Genomic DNA, 22,492 nt, shown 5'->3' with positions numbered 1-22,492 from the left:
CTAGAACAGGACTTCATGCATAAGGAGAGTTTCCACGGTGACCTAGCCTCTACTCAGGACCTATATCAAAAACAACTGGCGTCATCAACCTCAGCACTAGAAGGACAGGTTCTTTACAATTAGACATGGGGTTGGATCCCAAATGGCACCCTATAGGGATACTCTATATAGTGCACTACTTTGGACCAAGACCCATCGGGAAAAGCATGCCATTTGGGATACACGCCAAGGAGAAATATGCCCATTATGTCAGTGGCTCACAAATAAAATGTGGCCACAAAAGAGCCTTGAGTTTGAGCCTGTCCTAAGCATGACTTCCTTTAGGAAGGAACACACAAAACCAAGAAAGAAGAGGAGAGTTGTTCCCAGGCCTCAGCGCTTCCTGCTGTTAGGCCTATATGACAGAAGAAACATATTGGAGACCCACCGGGACCACAAACCACAGCAGTAGCCTGTAATGAAGTCAGTCTGGACAATAGTACCACAGCCTCAATAAAACAGAGAGAGAATGCTATGTGAAAGTCTGTGACGGAGCGACTTCATGTGGGAAAGACTGGAGAAGTAATCAACAGGGCAGATGAGATGCCCACCCTCTCACCAGGTTGCTGCTTCACACACACCTGTTCACACCTGTGACGACAGGGCAGAGTACTTTAACAGAACAATCTAGAGCTACCTGCTAGCCGACACTACACTATTCCAATCAGACCCACTTTCCATAACCACTGGCAGCCGGTGAAGTAAACTTAAACGTGTATACAGGGGTATTTTGAAATACAGCACAATAACTTTTTCACGACAGATTTATCCATGTCGAACTGTGTTACTTGCAAAAGGCCAAAAGGTTCTTAAAGCGGCAATCAGCAGTTGAAACAATAACAAAGCGTCCTCCCCGTCACTGTTTCACAAAAAAGCAAAGGGATGGGACAGATTTTTTAAATTTTTTTTACTACTCTAAAACTCATAGCCAGCGCTATGATAGTTTTAAAGGATACCTTTATTTAACTAGGCAAGTCAGTTAAGAACAAATTCTTATTTACAATGACGGCCTTCCGCGGCCAAACCCGGACGACGCTGGACCAATTGTGCGCCGCCCTATGGGACTCCCAATCACGGCCAGATGTGATACAGCCTGGATTCGAACCAGGGCCTGTGGTGACGCCTCTTGCACTGAGATGCAGTGCCTTAGACCACTGCGCCCCAAATCAGGATTTATTTCACTAATTGGATAAAGAACATTTCGTGAAGTGAAAGGGATTTAGCTGCTGTACATGGTTGTATAACTGCTTTAAAAATATCAATAGTACATCTACAAATCAGCTTTGGACATTTTGTGAATGAGAAAACAGCAGCACTGTGTGCAATTGTCTAAATGCATAAATATAATCTTGTCTGGTGCGGTTAAATTTCATCAGTATCTTGATCTGAAATAAAACTGGGAGCAGCGCCCATACCCCGCAGTGTATAAAAGCTGGACTCGAGGTTTTAGGGAGAGTTCCTCCATAAAGTTGCATAGAAATGGGCATAACGTTACTGTGCCATCATCAACTAAAGTAAACAAAAGGACTGGAGCAAGAATGTATTTGCATCTCAGCGAGCCGGGCATTTTCAAGAAAAACGAATCGTTTTTTCCGAGGAATTGCGGTAGAAATAAGATTCAAATGTTCCGTGTGTAACAGTATTTGTAAAGCCAACCTCAATAGCAAGAAAGCTTCTAAAATGGTTTGATTCAAGGAAGAAGCACAAGGACTGCGCACCACCTTAAAAATGCTAACCTGTTGCCATCAAAACACTAAGCCTGTTTCAAGAATCTTCACATGGTTGGTTCATCGTTAGTTAGTTAGCACACAACGCAAGTTTACCGTTTGCATGGTAGCTAGTTACAAAGACCATCCTGACCATCATAACCAGACCGCTACTGTTGTTACGGGCAAGCTAACTAGCACTAAGCTAGCTAACGTTAGATAGCTACATCCGTAACGTTAGACTAGATCTTGCATGCAAATTCATATTTCATTTGATAGAGGCTTACCGTCTCCAAGCTACCGATGGTATCTTAAACTGCTTAGTCGGCAGCAGCTCCTGGATACTTTTATGAGCAAGTTCACATTGTTTGTAGCTATTTTATTGCATACAGACGGAGCGATCAAAACTCGGTCCATGTGATTTTAAAACGACAATGACATTTCTCCCTCCTCTGTCTCCATGGGGACCGCGCGTCACAATCGTTCTGTGAGAATAGGGGCGGGTCTCAGAACCATTTAAACAGCTGGCGGGAACACACTTATGTCAGATTCTCAATGTCATCTGTCCAGACGTTTTCTAAAATGTTTTCTACCTAACCCCATTATTTGTTGTCTAATACCCAGCTGCATAGCATAATGATACGTCTACAATGCTCTAAACGTATATATTTTAGGTTGCTCTGGTACACCATCTAGCGTACGATAAAAGTGTACACAACAGCTACTTGGTGGTGATGTTACACCGAGTACTAGTATTCTGGTACGACAGACAGACAGACCAATCAAACGATAGATCCAAGCCCCTTGACCACAGTCAAACATGTGTGACTGTATGTAATAAAGTATAAAAGCAGGCTCTGACACAGAATGCAGTGTAATTTAATGCCCAGAAAGATATTAATAATCTGAAAGTAATCTGCAATAGCTTTGTCTATCTGATAAATAGGACAAGGAAGGCCTGTGATGGGAGAGGGGAATAGGGTGGGGCCCATGGGGAATAGGGTGTGCCATGTATGGGCCCTGGTCAACATTTGTGCACTAAATAGGGAATATGATCCTATTCCTCGGGCTCCTGAGTGGCGCAGCGATCTAAGGCGCTGCATATCATTGCACGAGGTGTCACTACAGTCCCTAGTTTGAATCCAGGCTGTATCACATCCAGCTGTGATTGAGAGTCCCATAGGACGGTGCACAATCGGCCCAGTGTTGTCTGGGGTAGGCCGTCATTGTAAATAAGAATTTGTTCTTAACTGACTTGCCTAGTTAAATAAAACACTTTTTAAAAAATCCTACAGCATATAGTGCCCTACTTTTGTATGGGTCCTGGTCAAAATTAGTGCACTATATATGAAACAGGGTGCCATTTAGGATGTAGCCATAGGTGTAAGCCATGGTAAGAAATAAAAATGCTTGACAGCTGTGTCATTCCAGCAGGCAGTGGCAGACTCTGTTCTGAAGCGATTACCATGGCCTAGACTCTAGACCAAAGGTGTCATGCACCCCAAAGATCTGAGGTGACGTAAAGTATATGAGGATGGCTGGAGGGGGTTCTAGGCCCCTGACCCGTAAATTGGAGAACACCTGAAACAGCTTTTTTTCTGCAATCTAGAGACATAATCATTATGCTTAATTCTATGTCAAACATTTTCAAGAAACTAAATATGCTACTCTGCATCTCTGCTCAAATCTGGGTAAAAGATTTAAAGGAATGTGAGTCTTTTTCAGTATATTCAGTTATTGCATGCTTTTGTACCAACCTTTCCAACAAGCACACCAGATAAGATACTCTAACTTAATGGATAACCTGAAATGGCTTCTTGGTAGCTAGTTATGAAGTTATGAGATTGGGAATCTTTCAAAGCTAGCTAAAGCCAACTTCAAAAAATTGCTAGGTGGCTAGTAATGTTACAGAGAAACGACAACAACAACAAAATGTCATTTTAAAAAAACAGGATAGGGCCCGTGCCCCTGTGTTCCCTATGGGCTCTGCTCTAGACCAGGGATGAGGGCCCGCAGTGGCACACGCGGGTCTGCATTCCCACATCCATACCCACACATGCAGTCAAAGGCCTCAGCCTTTTTTGGAGCCCACATTTTAGCGGTACCCCTCTTGACAGCAAAGAGAAAAAAGGTATGTTTTAGAGTTAATTTCAATGCTACACATTTTTCCTTGGGGCGCAGAAAGTAGATTTGGAAATGTTCTAACCCATTTCATGTAATTCTACTCATTTAGCCATGGGGAGGAAGTAAGGAAGGGTGTCACTGTTAGTTTACACCTGTTAGTTACAAAGCATGTGACAAATAACATTTCATTTTGATTTGAGGAGAGACATTTTTTTTTGCAGTTTCACTGCAAATTTTTTGCAATTCTACACATTTTGCAGTAGGGTTTTTGTTTGCGGTTTTTAATATGATATCTGCCCATGCCTGCTCTAGACTTACATCCTAAATTGCAACCTATTCCCGTTATAGTGTACTTCTTTTGACCAGGTCCTATACTATAATAGGGAATAGGGTGCCATTTGGGATACATATTCTCCCTATTCTTTGGCATTGACTGACTGAAACAGATCCCCTGCTGCACCTGCTGCAAAAGATTTATGGTCTTTTTGGCACGCCAGGCATAGGCAGCGACACACACCCCCTGATTACTGAACCAACAGGATATACGGCTGTGTCCCAAATGGCACCCTACACTCTTAAGAAAAAAAAGGAACTATCTAGAACCTAAAAGGGTTCTTCGACTGTTTTATTCCTACATAAGCAGGAATAAAACGTTCAGAACAATTATTTAGGGTGCCATTTGGGACGAAGCTTGAAGTTTCTTAAAACCATACTGTTGCAGATTATACAAATATCTCATTTGTTACCCTATTCCCTTTCTAGCGCATGACTTTTGACCGGGGCCAATAGTGCTCTGGTCAAATGTTGTACTCTCTAGGTTACCATTTAGGACAGACTCTCTATCTTTTTCTGTTGATGGCGTTTTTGATCAAACAGAGTTGAACAACTCACTCAAAAAAAAGGAACTATCTAGAACCTAAAAGGGTTCTTCGACTGTCCCCATAGAACCCTTTGAAGAGCCCTTTTTGGTTCCAGGTAAAACTCTTTTGGGTTCCATGGACTGTAGGACCCTTTCCACAGAGACAACCCGAAGAACCCTTTTGTGTGTTCCCTTGATAGTGCTTGGACATTTGATCAGGGCCCATCACTATGTAGACAATAGGGGGCCATTTGTCTCGCTGCCCCAGGACATGAGCAGTTTGTTGTGAGGAGTTTATGACATGTGAATGATTAAAACGGTGAGGAGTAAATTGTGATTGTTGTGATGTAACCCTCTCACATGTTGTATTCAACCTGTAAATCTGGGTTAGAGTGATACCCATGGAGAGGCTTAGCATACATAGGCTTACCAGTTCTTTCATAACCCCCCTATAGTTGTATTAATCTGAACAGTATTAAAATATAGCCTACTGTAGGCTATGCACTTATATTTTGAGTTGTTTTTCTTGCATTGAGCACCACATATTGGAAGTAAAATACACTATTGGGCAGGCTATAAAATCCAAACTAGAAACCAGTCATATGATTAAAAAACACTAGGTCATCATGATGAGGCTTGCTATAAATAACCTAGGGTAATTGTCTAGGGATTTGCCTTTCATTTGAACTGGCAGACCATGATGACCGTTATGACAACCAGATATTCCAAACTCTTTGTGACATCTGAATGAAATGTGTTTATTAGGCTAAGTGTCATAGTCAGAGTTGCCAAGGAAACAATTGAGGAAGTTAAGAATCTTGGTGCCTTTTCGATTTTCAACCAACACATCTGTACCACCATCGACTGAGCGTCATGTCTAGGAAGGTGGGTATGTGTCACTGAGGTATAAAGTACGGGTATGCGTATTTATGGGATTTTGAGATGATGTGGTACTGGCAGGAAGTAGTGATGATGGTTCCTTCGCGAACGGCTCTTTTTGAACGGATCTTATTGGAAAGAGCCGCTATTTTGGCTCCCTGATTTGCATACTGCTTTTTGAGCTCAAAACAACCTTTTCTGCAGACAAGTTACAAACAAATTATCTAAAGACGGTGAATCTTCACTGCAAAAACAATAAATATTCAGGAGAGCGCGTCAATCTGGTTATTTTTTTACAGGCCATCGAATAATTTGGCCAGGTAAAAATGTACTTGAACGCACATTTCACGATCTGACATATTGGTAACCTACCTTTTGGGCTTTACATTGGATATTCGCACTTTTTTCATGGTTCTAGGTCGTTTTTGAAGCATTTTGAACGAAGAGCTGTTTGAGAGATAACTGAACCGGCTCTTTGACGTGAACCGAGACAAATGATCCCGCTCACTGAAAAGACTCGGAATGCCCATCACTAGCAGGAGGTCTCTCGTGCGCTGGAAATCCTTTGCGCGCTCACACGTGCGCAAAGGCTGACAAACTTCAGGACGTGTAGTAGGCTACCCTTTTAGCTAATTCATAAAAGAAACCCAGTGTAAATAAATACATTTGCTGTAATCTGTTCACTGATACACTGACACATATGGTCCGCAGCATCATGGCAAATGTTACCTGTACAGATGCTGCTTGATGTTTCCGTTTGTTGACCATGGCAAATAAGCCTACAGAAGCGTTACAGAATAATGCAGCCAATGTAATACCTAAATCCCCACTGTATAACAAATCCAATAGCTTTGCTATTGATTTAAAATGTGACATTGATGTTTTTTTTTTAATATGTTGGTTGTTTTACTTAGGGTTTGTCCCAAACTGCACCCTATTACCTATGTAGTGCACTACTTTTGACCAGAGCGCTTGGTCCTGGTCAAAAGTAGTGCACTACATAGGGAATAGAGACCATTTGGTCCTGGTAAAAACTAGTGCACTATATAGGGAATAGATACTATTTGGTCCTGGTAAAAACTAGTGCACTATATAGGGAATAGGGTGCCAGTTGGGAAGCAACCATGAGTTTCTTGTGCAACTTTTCTTTTTCATTCAACAGGGTGCTCATCAACACCAACAGGCTTCTCAGCAGATCCCCTCTTTGATGGAGCTGGATGAGGTTGACCTGGAGGAAAATGAGGCGCAGGTCAACGTTAACCCACTTCCTGTGAGTCGTTTAGTTGTTTATACACCTGGAAAGTTCTGGATATCAGTTTGGATTAAATGGTGCACAAGTCATTCAAAATACATTGGCAGGAATCAAACATTCAGAACAATTATTTAGGGTGCCATTTGGGACGAAGCTTGAAGTTACTTAAAACCATACTGTTGCAGATTATACAAATATCTCATATGTTACCCTATTCCCTTTCTAGTGCATGACTTTTGACCAGGGCCAATAGTGCTCTGGTCAAATGTTGTACTCTCTAGGTTACCATTTAGGACAGACTCTCTATCTTTTTCTGTTGATGGCATTTTTGATAAAACAGAGTTGAACAACTCACTCCATCCAACAAGTTGATTTATGATGCTGTAGTCTGTGGTTAATGAGATTGATTTTGTTTTGTCCTCCAGGGGCTGACAGGGGCGGTTACTAGACTTATGGTCGGTTTTAGGGTACGTATCAACACCTAAAACCCATGTATTTACATCATAACAGCTGCATGGTAACAATGTACCAGTTACTCACTACAGTATGTAACTACCATGTAGATACACAGGTTATTACACACAATGTAAAGTAGGACTACTATACATTTACTACAATACATTTACTACTATACATTTACTACTATACATTTACTACTATACATTTACTACTATACATTTTACTACTATACATTTACTACTATACATTTACTACTATACATTTTACTACTATACATTTTACTACTATACATTTACTACAATACATTTACTACTATACATTTACTACTATACATTTACTACTATACATTTACTACTATACATTTTACTACTATACATTTACTACTATATATTTACTACAATACATTTACTACAATACATTTACTACTATACATTTACTACAATACATTTACTACTATACATTTACTACTATACATTTACTACTATACATTTACTACTATACATTTTACCACTATACATTTACTACAATACATTTACAACTATATATTTACTACTACACATTTACTACTACGTATATATTTACTACTATACATTTACTACTATACATTTACAACTATATATTTACTACAATACATTTACTACTATACATTTTACCACTATACATTTACTACTATATGTTCACTGAGACACCGAGGTATCTCTCCCCCTTATAATTTGGGATCAAATATGCTCTGAAAGCAAACATGTTGACATGAGTACCCTGATATCGGGGAATTTGTTCACTACTATATATTTACTACTATATATTTACTGCTATACATTTACTACTATATATTTACTACTATATATTTACTGCTATACATTTACTACTATACATTTACTACTATACATTTACTACTATACATTTACTACTATACATTTACAACTATATATTTACTACAATACATTTACTACTATATATTTACTACTATACATTTACCACAATACATTTACTACTATATATTTACTACAATACATTTACTACTACGTATATATTTACTACTATACATTTACTACAATACATTTACAACTATATATTTACTACAATACATTTACTACTATATATTTACTACTATACATTTACCACAATACATTTACAACTATATATTTACTACTACACATTTACTACTACGTATATATTTACTACTATATATTTACTACTATACATTTACTACTACGTATATATTTACTACAATACATTTACTACTATATATTTACTACTATACATTTACTACAATACATTTACAACTATATATTTACTACTATATATTTACTACTATACATTTACTACAATACATTTACTACTATACATTTACTACTATACATTTACTACTATACATTTACTACAATACATTTACAACTATATATTTACTACTATATATTTACTACTATATATTTACTGCTATACATTTACTACTATACATTTACTACTATACATTTACTACTATACATTTACTGCTATACATTTACAACTATACATTTACTACAATACATTTACTACTATACATTTTACTACTATACATTTACTACTATATGTTCACTGAGACACCGAGGTATCTCTCCCCCTTATCATTTGGGATCAAATATGCTCTGAAAGCAAACATGTTGACATGAGTACCCTGATATCGGGGAATTTGTTCACTACTATATATTTACTACTATATATTTACTGCTATACATTTACTACTATATATTTACTACTATATATTTACTGCTATACATTTACTACTATACATTTACTACTATACATTTACTACTATACATTTACTACTATACATTTACTACAATACATTTACTACTATACATTTACTACAATACATTTACAACTATATATTTACTACTACACATTTACTACTACGTATATATTTACTACTATATATTTACTACTATACATTTACTACTATATATTTACTACTATACATTTACTGCTATACATTTACTACTATACATTTACTACTATACATTTACTACTATACATTTACTACAATACATTTACTACTATACATTTACTACAATACATTTACAACTATATATTTACTACTACACATTTACTACTACGTATATATTTACTACTATACATTTACTACTATACATTTACTACTATACATTTACTACAATACATTTACTACAATACATTTACAACTATATATTTACTACAATACATTTACTACTATATATTTACTACTATACATTTACTACAATACATTTACAACTATATATTTACTACTATACATTTACTACTACGTATATATTTACTACTATATATTTACTACAATACATTTACTACTATATATTTACTACAATACATTTACTACTATATATTTACTACAATACATTTACTACTATATATTTACTACAATACATTTACAACTATATATTTACTACTACACATTTACTACTACGTATATATTTACTACTATGTATTTACTACAATACATTTACTACTATATATTTACTACTATACATTTACTACAATACATTTACAACTATATATTTACTACAATACATTTACTACTATATATTTACTACTATACATTTACTACAATACATTTACAACTATATATTTACTACAATACATTTACTACTATATATTTACTACTATACATTTACTACAATACATTTACAACTATATATTTACTACAATACATTTACTACTATATATTTACTACTATATATTTACTACAATACATTTACAACTATATATTTACTACTACTATATATTTACTACTCTATATTTACTACAATACATTTACTACTATATATTTACTACAATACATTTACTACTATATATTTACTACTATACATTTACTACAATACATTTACAACTATATATTTACTACAATACATTTACTACTATATATTTACTACAATACATTTACTACTATATATTTACTACTATACAACAGTTGTTTCCATCTTTTTAAAGATCTTCTTCTTTAATGAGCCCAATATGTAAAATTCTACTACTCCACCTTAATGCCTCAGATATTTTAGAAATGTCATTACACACTGGTCTGGAAGTACTATTTTATTAACTTCTTTGGACTTGACCTTAAACCAGAAAGGGGGGCATGGCATGATTAACATCAGTGGTTCCCAACGAGGGGTACTAGGACCCCTGGGGCTACTTGGCCTATCCACAGGCGTTACTTGAAAAGCGTACTGGTAAAATGCACAAAGGTACATCAAGGGTACTCCGGGCAAAGCAAAATTCAGTTGGTGGTACAGTAACCGAAACAGGGTTATGGGAGCAGTTATAGTTGTGGGGTTTGTGTAAACCAGTTGTTTTGCCATGGCAGGAGGATGACGTGGAGACTCAGTTTGGACGGGTCCACTGCACCATGAAGGGGGTTCTCAAGGGTAGCCGCCCCGTCATCATGACCTTCCACGATATTGGACTGAACTGTATGTTTTGTGGTTGTTGTGAGAGAGCCCTGTCTGGGCAGTCCAGTTGATCTTAAGTTTACTTTATTGTTATTGTGCCCATCTGGCAGCGAAGAGATAAGTTCCATTCCATATTGATATGCATCTAAACCAGCGAGAGCACAGCGCTTTGATGACAAACAGAACTTTAAACAAATGACTTGTTTTTAATGTGTTAATTCAGGCTTGCATGTCATGATCTGTATACAGTCCCATATGGTTGTTCAATTCAATGTCAATGTCCAAAAGCAACAATGCACAAGAAAGAAAAAACAAACATTTAGGAGCACTTTGCTGAACTTGTCTTATATTCTCCTGTGTGTCTAGACAAGTCGTGCTTCAACCCCCTGTTCAGCCACGAGGACATGCAGGAGATCATGAGGCACTTTGCCGTGTGCCACGTTGATGCCCCTGGGCAGCATGAGGGTGCCTCCACTCTCTCCACAGAGTGAGTGACCAGTGACAACTTCAATTAGCAGCATGAATGTGTGCTTTGCAGGCGGGTTATTGAGTTGAAGATTCTCTGGTGGTTGTAGTTCTCAGTGTACCATGAAATTGATTAGAAACAAAATTAGTTAGATCCAAGGATTTCACATGGCACAGATCCCATCTGATCTAGTCCCATCTGTTGTTAGTCTTAGTGGACACTGGGATCTAGTCCCATCTGTTGTTAGTGGACACTGGGATCTAGTCCCATCTGTTGTTAGTGGACACTGGGATCTAGTCCCATCTGTTGTTAGTCTTAGTGGACACTGGGATCTAGTCCCATCTGTTGTTAGTCTTAGTGGACACTGGAATCTAGTCCCATCTGTTGTTAGTGGACACTGGGTTTTAGTTCCATCTGTTGTTAGTGGACACTGGGATCTAGTCCCATCTGTTGTCAGTGTTAGTGGACACTGGGATCTAGTCCCATCTGTTGTTAGTGAACACTGAGATCTTGTCCCATCTGTTGTTAGTGGACACTGGGATCTAGTCCCATGTGTTGTTAGTGGACACTGGGATCTAGTCCCATCTGTTGTCAGTGTTAGTGGACACAGGGATCTAGTCCCATCTGTTGTTAGTGGACACTGGGTTTTAGTTCCATCTGTTGTTAGTGGACACTGGGATCTAGTCCCATCTGTTGTCAGTGTTAGTGGACACTGGGATCTAGTCCCATCTGTTGTTAGTGAACACTGAGATCTTGTCCCATCTGTTGTTAGTGGACACTGGGATCTAGTCCCATGTGTTGTTAGTGGACACTGGGATCTAGTCCCATCTGTTGTCAGTGTTAGTGGACACAGGGATCTAGTCCCATCTGTTGTTAGTGAACACTGGGATCTAGTCCCATCTGTTGTTAGTGAACACTGGGATCTAGTCCCATCTGTTGTTAGTGAACACTGGGATCTAGTCCCATCTGTTGTTAGTGGACACTGGGTTTTAGTCCCATCTGTTGTCAGTGTTAGTGGACACTGGGATCTAGTCCCATCTGTTGTTAGTGAACACTGAGATCTTGTCCCATCTGTTGTTAGTGGACACTGGGATCTAGTCCCATCTGTTGTTAGTGGACACTGGGATCTAGTCCCATCTGTTGTCAGTGTTAGTGGACACAGGGATCTAGTCCCATCTGTTGTTAGTGAACACTGAGATCTAGTCCCGTCTGTTGTTAGTGTTAGTGGACACTGGGATCTAGTCCCATCTGTTGTTAGTGAACACTGGGATCTAGTCCCATCTGTTGTTAGTGGAGACTGGAATCTAGTCCCATCTGTTGTTAGTGTTAGTGGACACTGGGATCTAGTCCCATCTACCTGAATGTGGAGGTACCAGAAGTATCCAGTGAGAAAATAGATTATATTCACAGGATAGAAAGACAATGACAAGGCACCAACAGATAATAACAAATGGATGATACATACATTTGAAACATGTCAACAACAACAACATGTTTGAGAGACAAGTTCGGCACAATAACATTATGCCTGCATCCTAAATGGCACCCTATTCCCTTTACAGTGCACTACTTGTAAGTAGTGCACAATATAGGGAATAGGTTGCCATTTGGGACACATTCATGACTTGTTTTGTGTTAGTGATGATGAGGAGCACTTGAGGTAACTTGTGTTCTGGTCTTCCGCTGCAGGTACACCTACCCCTCTATGGACCAGCTCTCTGAGACTCTCCCTCAGGTCCTCAAGCACTTTCGGTAAATCCCAGATCAACGTTTATTCGTCACATACACAGTTTACAGCAGGTATAAACGGTGCAGCTAAATGTGCACTGGCAAGCTCCCTCAACAGTGCAGTACAAATATCAACATAAACATGATTTAAAATATATATATATTTACACTACCGTTCAAAGGTTTGGGGTCACTTATACATTTCCTTGTTTTGAAAGAAAAGCATTTTTTTTGTCCATTAAAATAACATCAAATTGATCAGAAATACAGTATAGACATTGTTAATGTTGTAAATGACTATTGTAGCTGGAAATGGCAGAGATTTTTTATGGATTATCTACATGGGCGAACAGAGGCCCATTATCAGCCAGTTTGCGCTGTTCTGTGAAGGGAATAGTACACAACGTTGTACGAGATCTTCAATTTCTTGGCAATTTCTCGCATGGAATAGCCTTCATTTATAGCCGTGTTTCTACACCTGCATTGCTTGCTGTTTGGGGTCTATGGCTGGGTTTCTGTATAGCACTTTGAGATATCAGCTGATGTACGAAGGGCTATATAAATACATTTTATGATTTCTCAGAACAAAAATAGATTGACGAGTTTCAGAAGAAAGTTCTTTGTTTGTGGCCACTTTGTTTCTGGCCATTGTGACCTTATCATCACTAACAAAAAAACAATTTCTTTACAATTTCTCGCATGGAATAGCCTTCATTTCTCAGAACAATAATAGATTGACGAGTTTCAGAAGAAAGGACTTTGTTTCTGGCCATTTTGAGCCTGTAGTCAAACCCGCTGATGCTCCAGATACTCAACTAGTCTAAAGAAGGACAGTTTTATTTCTTCTTTAATCAGAAAAAGAGTTTTCAGCTTTGCTAACATAACTGCAAAAGGGTTTTCTAATGATCAATTAGCCTTTTAAAATGTTAAACGTGGATTAGCTAACACAACGTGCCATTTGAACACAGGAGTGATGTTTGCTGATAATGGGCCTCTGTACGCCTACAGTATGAAAATATTCCATTAAAAATCGTCCATTTCCTGCTACAATAGTCATTTACAACATTAACAATGTCTACACCGTATTTATGATCAATTTGACGTTATTTTAATGGACAAAAAAATGTGATTTTCTTTCAAAAACAAGGACATTTCTAAGCGACCCCAAACTTTTGAACGGTAGTGTATATTTAACCAGGCAAGATTTCGCCTACAATTGATTTGTTTTACCACTGAGAAACACTTGTTTTAATAAATGCTTTCAAGTGTTACCCTCCGGGATCAAAAACACATTTATTACGTGGATAACTAAATATAAATTAAATGACATTCACGAAGAGGTTTACACATCCTCCTCTTCTTATTAGAAGCTTCCATCTCCCATCAAACCTCTTCTTGTTCCCTTTCAGGTTTAAGAGTGTCATTGGACTGGGCAGCGGTGCTGGTGCCTACATCCTCGCTACATTTGCTGTGAGTGGATTTTGTTGCTGTTTAACTTTTTTTGTTTTTTGTTAAATTGAGCAGGCCATAATTCAACTAGGATTTAAACCTAGTAAAAGTCCTTCAACATACCAACAGTGTTGATACTGATAACATCATCTTGATAATTGTTATTGCCAAGCAAATCAAATCAAATTTTTATTGGTCACATACACATGGTTAGCAGATGTTATTGCGAGCGTAGCGAAATGCTTGTGCTTCTAGTTCCGACCGTGCAGCAATATCGAACATGTAATCTGACAGTTCCACAACAACTACCTAATACACACAAATCTACGTAAAGGAATAAGAATATATACAGTACATATAAATATATGGATGAGCAATGACAGAGTGGCATAGGCAAGATGCAATAGACGGTGTAAAATACAGTATATATATATATATATGAGATTAGTAATGCAAGATATGTAAACATTATTAAAGTGTCTTTTGGAATGTTCTTTTGTTTGTACACATCTACACTGTTCTGTACTGTACAGACACAGCCTGTGTGATGGTTATCATCGAGTTAGACGAACCCCTGAAACAATGAAGCTCATAGTAGATATCACAACAAAGTTCATCTTGTTGTGATAAGTGTTTGTGTCATTTCCTACTCTCTGAATCCTACATATGTCCCAAATGGGTTGTGCTATGTTCTTCATGTCTTTATTCTTCCTGTCTTTATTCTTCCTGTCTACAGCTGAACCATCCAGATAAGGTTGAGGGACTTGTCCTCATCAACATCAATGCTCGCGCAGAGAGCGTGATTGATTCACTTACACACAAGGTAGCATAACTAACACAAGATAACATAATTAACATAGCATAATATAGCATAACTAACATAGCATAACTAACATAACATAGCACAGCATAACTAACAGAGCAAAGCATACCATAGCATAATTAACATAACATAATTAACATAGCATAATTAACAGAACATAGCATAACTAGCATAACATAATATAGCAAAATTAACATAACTAACATAAAATAGCAAAGCATAACTAACAAAGTTAAGTTAAGTGCTTTTGAAAATGTAAATAAAATAAAATGCAAGATCTGTATTTGTTTTGTATTATTCATAAGACGCTCCAACATAACAATCCACATTGTGGTGGGTCTTTCAGGCTAACATAACAATCCACATTGTGGTGGGTCTTTCAGGCTAACATAACAATCCACATTGTGGTGGGTCTTTCAGGCTAACATAACAATCCACATTGTGGTGGGTCTTTCAGGCTAACATAACAATCCACATTGTGGTGGGTCTTTCAGGCTAACATAACAATCCACATTGTGGTGGGTCTTTCAGGCTAACATAACAATCCACATTGTGGTGGGTCTTTCAGGCTAACATAACAATCCACATTGTGGTGGGTCTTTCAGGCTAACATAACAATCCACATTGTGGTGGGTCTTTCAGGCTAACATAACAATCCACATTGTGGTGGGTCTTTCAGGCTAACATAACAATCCACATTGTGGTGGGTCTTTCAGGCTAACATAACAATCCACATTGTGGTGGGTCTTTCAGGCCAACATAACAATCCACATTGTGGTGGGTCTTTCAGGCTAAGCTCATGGTGACATGCTGATTTACTCTGATAAGAGTTAAATTCTTAGGGGATTATGTATAAATATGCTTTAATGTCCTTTGTGTTTGATCAGAGCCTGGCTTGGAGGAGCCTGCACACACCACTGTAAACTCCCAACTCTCTCTCTGTTCAGATGACTGGCTGGATCCAAGCACTTCCTGATCATGTTCTAAACCACCTGTTTGGAAAGGTAGAAACAGGAACTATAGTAGCACTAACACCTTAATGACTATTTCATCAACTACACTACAACCACTGACAGTCAGTATGGAACGGTAAGGGTTAGATAGAAACAGGAACTATAGTAGCACTAACACCTTAATGACTGTTTTATCTACTACACTACAACCACTGACAGTCTGTATGGAACGGTAAGGGTTAGATAGAAACAGGAACTATAGTAGCACTAACACCTTAATGACTGTTTTATCTACTACACTACAACCACTGACAGTCTGTATGGAACGGTAAGGGTTAGATAGAAACAGGAACTATAGTAGCACTAACACCTTAATGACTGTTTTATCTACTACACTACAACCACTGACAGTCTGTATGGAACGGTAAGGGTTAGATAGAAACAGGAACTATAGTAGCACTAACACCTTAATGACTGTTTCTGTTTCATCTACTACACTACAACCACTGACAGTCTGTATGGAACGGTAAGGGTTAGATAGAAACAGGAACTATAGTAGCACTAACACCTTAATGACTGTTTTATCTACTACACTACAACCACTGACAGTCTGTATTGAACGGTAAGGGTTAGATAGAAACAGGAACTATAGTAGCACTAACACCTTAATGACTATTTCTGTTTTATCTACTACACTACAACCACTGACAGTCTGTATGGAACGGTAAGGGTTAGATAGAAACAGGAACTATAGTAGCACTAACACCTTAATGACTGTTTTATCTACTACACTACAACCACTGACAGTCAGTATGGAACGGTAAGGGTTAGATAGAAACAGGAACTATAGTAGCACTAACACCTTAATGACTGTTTCATCAACTACACTACAACCACTGACAGTCTGTATGGAACGGTAAGGGTTAGATAGAAACAGGAACTATAGTAGCACTAACACCTTAATGACTGTTTTATCTACTACACTACAACCACTGACAGTCTGTATGGAACGGTAAGGGTTAGATAGAAACAGGAACTATAGTAGCACTAACACCTTAATGACTGTTTTATCTACTACACTACAACCACTGACAGTCTGTATGGAACGGTAAGGGTTAGATAGAAACAGGAACTATAGTAGCACTAACACCTTAATGACTGTTTCTGTTTCATCTACTACACTACAACCACTGACAGTCTGTATGGAACGGTAAGGGTTAGATAGAAACAGGAACTATAGTAGCACTAACACCTTAATGACTATTTCTGTTTCATCTACTACACTACAACCACTGACAGTCTGTATGGAACGGTAAGGGTTAGATAGAAACAGGAACTATAGTAGCACTAACACCTTAATGACTGTTTTATCTACTACACTACAACCACTGACAGTCTGTATTGAACGGTAAGGGTTAGATAGAAACAGGAACTATAGTAGCACTAACACCTTAATGACTGTTTTATCTACTACACTACAACCACTGACAGTCTGTATGGAACGGTAAGGGTTAGATAGAAACAGGAACTATAGTAGCACTAACACCTTAATGACTGTTTTATCTACTACACTACAACCACTGACAGTCTGTATGGAACGGTAAGGGTTAGATAGAAACAGGAACTATAGTAGCACTAACACCTTAATGACTGTTTTATCTACTACACTACAACCACTGACAGTCTGTATGGAACGGTAAGGGTTAGATAGAAACAGGAACTATAGTAGCACTAACACCTTAATGACTGTTTTATCTACTACACTACAACCACTGACAGTCTGTATGGAACGGTAAGGGTTAGATAGAAACAGGAACTATAGTAGCACTAACACCTTAATGACTGTTTTATCTACTACACTACAACCACTGACAGTCAGTATGGAACGGTAAGGGTTAGATAGAAACAGGAACTATAGTAGCACTAACACCTTAATGACTGTTTTATCTACTACACTACAACCACTGACAGTCTGTATGGAACGGTAAGGGTTAGATAGAAACAGGAACTATAGTAGCACTAACACCTTAATGACTGTTTTATCTACTACACTACAACCACTGACAGTCTGTATGGAACGGTAAGGGTTAGATAGAAACAGGAACTATAGTAGCACTAACACCTTAATGACTGTTTTATCTACTACACTACAACCACTGACAGTCTGTATTGAACGGTAAGGGTTAGATAGAAACAGGAACTATAGTAGCACTAACACCTTAATGACTGTTTCTGTTTCATCTACTACACTACAACCACTGACAGTCCGTACGGAAAGAGCAACACATTGTTTTGAAACATCTTAAAGATGTAGCTTTGTTCAATAAACTGTCAATATAAGACTTCTGTCCCCCTCTGGAAGCTACACTTGTCCCCCTCTGGAAGCTACACTTGTCCCCCTCTGGAAGCTACACTTGTCCCCCTCTGGAAGCTACAGTATATTCATGATTATGAATGATACAATTACATTTATATTTAAATAGCTATGAATTGTTGTGAAACATCAACCCTTTGTTATGGATGTTTATAGTCAGTGTCATAACACATTACATGTGTATTATAAGGCATTATAAACTATGTTATACGGCATTATAAACTATGTTATAATGCATTATAAACTATGTTATAATGCATTATAAACTATGTTATAATGCATTATAAACTATGTTATAATGCATTATAAACTATGTTATAAGGCATTATAAACTATGTTATAAGGCATTATAAGTATGTACATCATAGAAAGCGTTACCGTTGAGATTTGTTCTTTGCGCAACAGGAGGAGATCCAGAACAACCCTGATCTGATCGCCACATACCGCAACCACATCACCAATGATGTCAACCAGTCCAACCTGGCCCAGTTCTTCAAGTCCTACCAGAGCCGCAGGGGCCTGGAGATCGAGAGGCCTGTCCCAGGGAGAAACAATAACGCCAGAACTCTGCAGTACGTCACACGGACCGACTCAGCATCAGGACCCTGACTCTACCTGGCCACATGACCTGACTAGGGAAAACTCAGGGCCCTAGCTACTCATGATAGTTTCAGTTATGATATTGACTGAGTATTAGTTATGATATTAACTATGAGTATTAGTTATGATATTGGCTATGAGTATTAGTTATGATATTGGCTATGAGTATTAGTTATGATATTGACTAAATATTAGTTATCATATTGACTATGAGCATTATTAGTTAAGTAGATAATTAATCTGCTGACTCCTGCAGGTGTCCTGCTCTGTTGGTGGTAGGAGACAGCTCCCCTGCAGTCGAGGCTGTGGTCGAGAGCAACGCAAAGCTCAACCCAACACAGACCACACTGCTCAAGGTGAGTTTAATGTGTGGCTCAGACAGATGTAACAATTCATATTACTGTCAAAAGTACTTTGTAAGTAAAGATGCGCAACCACAATGTAATTGACCATCCAAGAATAATACATGTGATGGATAATGAGAAAGGGTTGTTGTGATCAAATGACGGTTGGTTGGCCAATGATCTTTTGTCTCTGTCCAATCAGATGGCTGACTGTGGAGGACTTCCCCAGGTGAGTCAGCCTGGCAAACTGACAGAGGCCTTCAAGTACTTCATCCAGGGCATGGGTTACAGTAAGTATCGTGGGTTACAGTAAGTATTGTGGGTTACAGTAAGTATCGTGGGTTACAGTAAGTATCGTGGGTTACAGTAAGTATCGTGGGTTACAGTAAGTATCGTGGGTTACAGTAAGTATCATGGGTTACAGTAAGTATCGTAACACACATTTCCACCATACATGCACCTAAACACACAATGTTTCCACCATCCCTGCACCCAAACACACTTTTCCACATTATCCCTGCACCTAAACACAATGTTTCCATTATCCCTGCACCCAAACACGCAATGTTTCTACATTATCCCTGCACCCAAACACACAATGTTTCTACATTATCCCTGCACCCAAACACACAATGTTTCTACATTATCCCTGCACCTAAACACACAATGTTTCTACATTATCCCTGCACCCAAACACACAATGTTTCCACTATCCCTGCACCTAAACCCACAATGTTTCCACTATCCCTGCACCTAAACACACAATGTTCCTACATTATCCCTGCACCCAAACACACAATGTTTCTACATTATCCCTGCACCCAAACACAATGTTTCCACATTATCCCTGCACCCAAACACACAATGTTTCCACTATCCCTGCACCCAAACACACAATGTTTCTACATTATCCCTGCACCCAAACACACAATGTTTCTACATTATCCTTGCACCCAAACACACAATGTTTCTACATTATCCCTGCACCCAAACACACGTTTCCACTTCACAGAAGCTGTCGTCATGCGCTGAGAGAAAACTGAAGAACAAGAACTAAAATGTAGCTACCAGCCTCCTAGTGTACCCAGAGACTATTCACTTTCTATGACAGTGCTTCTCATTGGTGTCCCCTCCACTAAGACTAGGGGCTCTATTCAAACGGTGTCCCCTCCACTAAGACTAGGGGCTCTATTCAAACGGTGTCCCCTCCGCTAAGACTAGGGGCTCTATTCAAACGGTGTCCCCTCCGCTAAGACTAGGGGCTCTATTCAAACGGTGTCCCCTCCATTAAGACCAGGGGCTCTATTCAAACGGTGTCCCCTCCACTAAGACTAGGGGCTCTATTTAAACGGTGTCCCCTCCCCTAAGACTAGGGGCTCTATTCAAACGGTGTCCCCTCCGCTAAGACTAGGGGCTCTATTCAAACGGTGTCCCCTCCACTAAGACTAGGGGCTCTATTCAAACGGTGTCCCCTCCACTAAGACTAGGGGCTCTATTCAAACGGTGTCGCTGAAGCGTAACGGTCATTTCCAGTTGAGGCGACGTCCTGTGTGTAGCGTTTACCGTGAATGCCGTCTCTCTGCATTGCATTTCAATCACGCTGTAACACAGAATTTCCGCGATACGGATTGAATAGAGCCCTCAGGCTCTGGTCAAAGCAATACACTATATAGGGAATAGAGTGGACGTGACAATTACATTGATGGAAGCTACACTCCATCTGAAATATTAAAGCTGATCTACCCCCTAAACATAAAAAAAAATATGTATGCTATGCTAGTTATGCTATGTTATGTTAGATATACCAAGCTATGGTAACTGTCTCTCCTTCCTTCTCTTAGTGTCCTCAGCCAGCATGACCAGACTGGTGAGGTCCCGCACCGCCTCAGGCTCCAGCATCGCCTCCTGCGACAGCAGCAGGAGCCGCTCTCACGCCAACGACCACCAGCCCGTCCGGGAGCACACCGACGTGTCCATGGAGAATGTCTCCAACAGCACCGTAGATCAGACCGTTGTCGTGTCCAGCAGCAAGACTGAGGACGTCTGCTAGTGCCCTGGTCACTGAAAGTTCATAGGTTATCTCCTAAATGGCTCCCTGTTTCCTTTATAGTGCACTACTTTTGACTATGTGGGAAATAGGGAAACATTTGGGACACAACCCCAGTGTCCCTAAACCCTGACCTCATAATCCCTGTCCTGTCTACCCTACTGCCTGTGTTGCTGCTGACAACAAACCTCATAACCCCTGTCCTGTCTACCCTACTGCCTGTGTTGCTGCTGACAACGAACCTCATAACCCCTGTCCTGTCTACCCTACTGCCTGTGTTGCTGCTGACAACGAACCTCATAACCCCTGTCCTGTCTACCCTACTGCCTGTGTTGCTGCTGACAACAAACCTCATAACCCCTGTCCTGTCCTGTCTACCCTACTGCCTGTGTTGCTGCTGACAACAAACCTCATAACCCCTGTCCTGTCTACCCTACTGCCTGTGTTGCTGCTGACAACAAACCTCATAACCCCTGTCCTGTCTACCCTACTGCCTGTGTTGCTGCTGACAACAAACCTCATAACCCCTGTCCTGTCTACCCTACTGCCTGTGTTACTGCTGACAACAAACCTCATAACCCCTGTCCTGTCTACCCTACTGCCTGTGTTGCTGCTGACAACAAACCTCATAACCCCTGTCCTGTCTACCCTACTGCCTGTGTTGCTGCTGACAACAAACCTCATAACCCCTGTCCTGTCTACCCTACTGCCTGTGTTGCTGCTGACAACAAACCTCATAACCCCTGTCCTGTCTACCCTACTGCCTGTGTTGCTGCTGACAACAAACCTCATAACCCCTGTCCTGTCTACCCTACTGCCTGTGTTGCTGCTGACAACAAACCTCATAACCCCTGTCCTGTCCTGTCTACCCTACTGCCTGTGTTGCTGCTGACAACAAACCTCTTAATCCCTGTCCTGTCTACCCTACTGCCTGTGTTGCTGCTGACAACAAACCTCATAACCCCTGT

The 22,492-nt window shown here is 39.3% G+C and overlaps 2 protein-coding genes across 2 annotated transcripts in view; one reads left to right on the top strand and one right to left on the bottom strand.

Annotated features, from left to right (window-relative positions):
- Positions 1 to 2,380, bottom strand: part of LOC149984334 (protein tyrosine phosphatase type IVA 3-like) — a 52,252-nt gene extending 49,872 nt beyond the window's left edge. The window contains exon 1 of the mRNA XM_090220356.1: positions 2,033 to 2,380. The gene's annotated coding sequence lies outside the window, so the exon portion shown is untranslated. The remainder of the gene's footprint in view (positions 1 to 2,032) is intronic.
- A 3,057-nt stretch (positions 2,381 to 5,437) lies between these two features.
- On the top strand, positions 5,438 to 22,160 carry LOC149984333 (protein NDRG1-like). Its single transcript, XM_090220362.1, has 13 exons — positions 5,438 to 5,613; positions 6,770 to 6,877; positions 7,285 to 7,326; positions 10,656 to 10,761; positions 11,107 to 11,227; positions 12,896 to 12,958; positions 14,344 to 14,404; positions 15,120 to 15,206; positions 16,154 to 16,210; positions 18,939 to 19,105; positions 19,390 to 19,489; positions 19,680 to 19,767; positions 21,319 to 22,160. The coding sequence occupies exons 1-13, from the start codon at positions 5,602 to 5,604 to the stop codon at positions 21,525 to 21,527; spliced, it is 1,221 nt and encodes a 406-aa protein (XP_090076488.1). The 5' UTR covers positions 5,438 to 5,601; the 3' UTR covers positions 21,528 to 22,160.
- Positions 22,161 to 22,492: the final 332 nt, after the last annotated feature.

Source organism: Oncorhynchus mykiss, chromosome 3, assembly GCF_057628025.1.
Source record: "Oncorhynchus mykiss isolate SJ-2025 chromosome 3, ASM5762802v1, whole genome shotgun sequence".
Taxonomy (NCBI): domain Eukaryota; kingdom Metazoa; phylum Chordata; class Actinopteri; order Salmoniformes; family Salmonidae; genus Oncorhynchus; species Oncorhynchus mykiss.
This window is presented reverse-complemented; position numbering and strand designations above follow the sequence as displayed.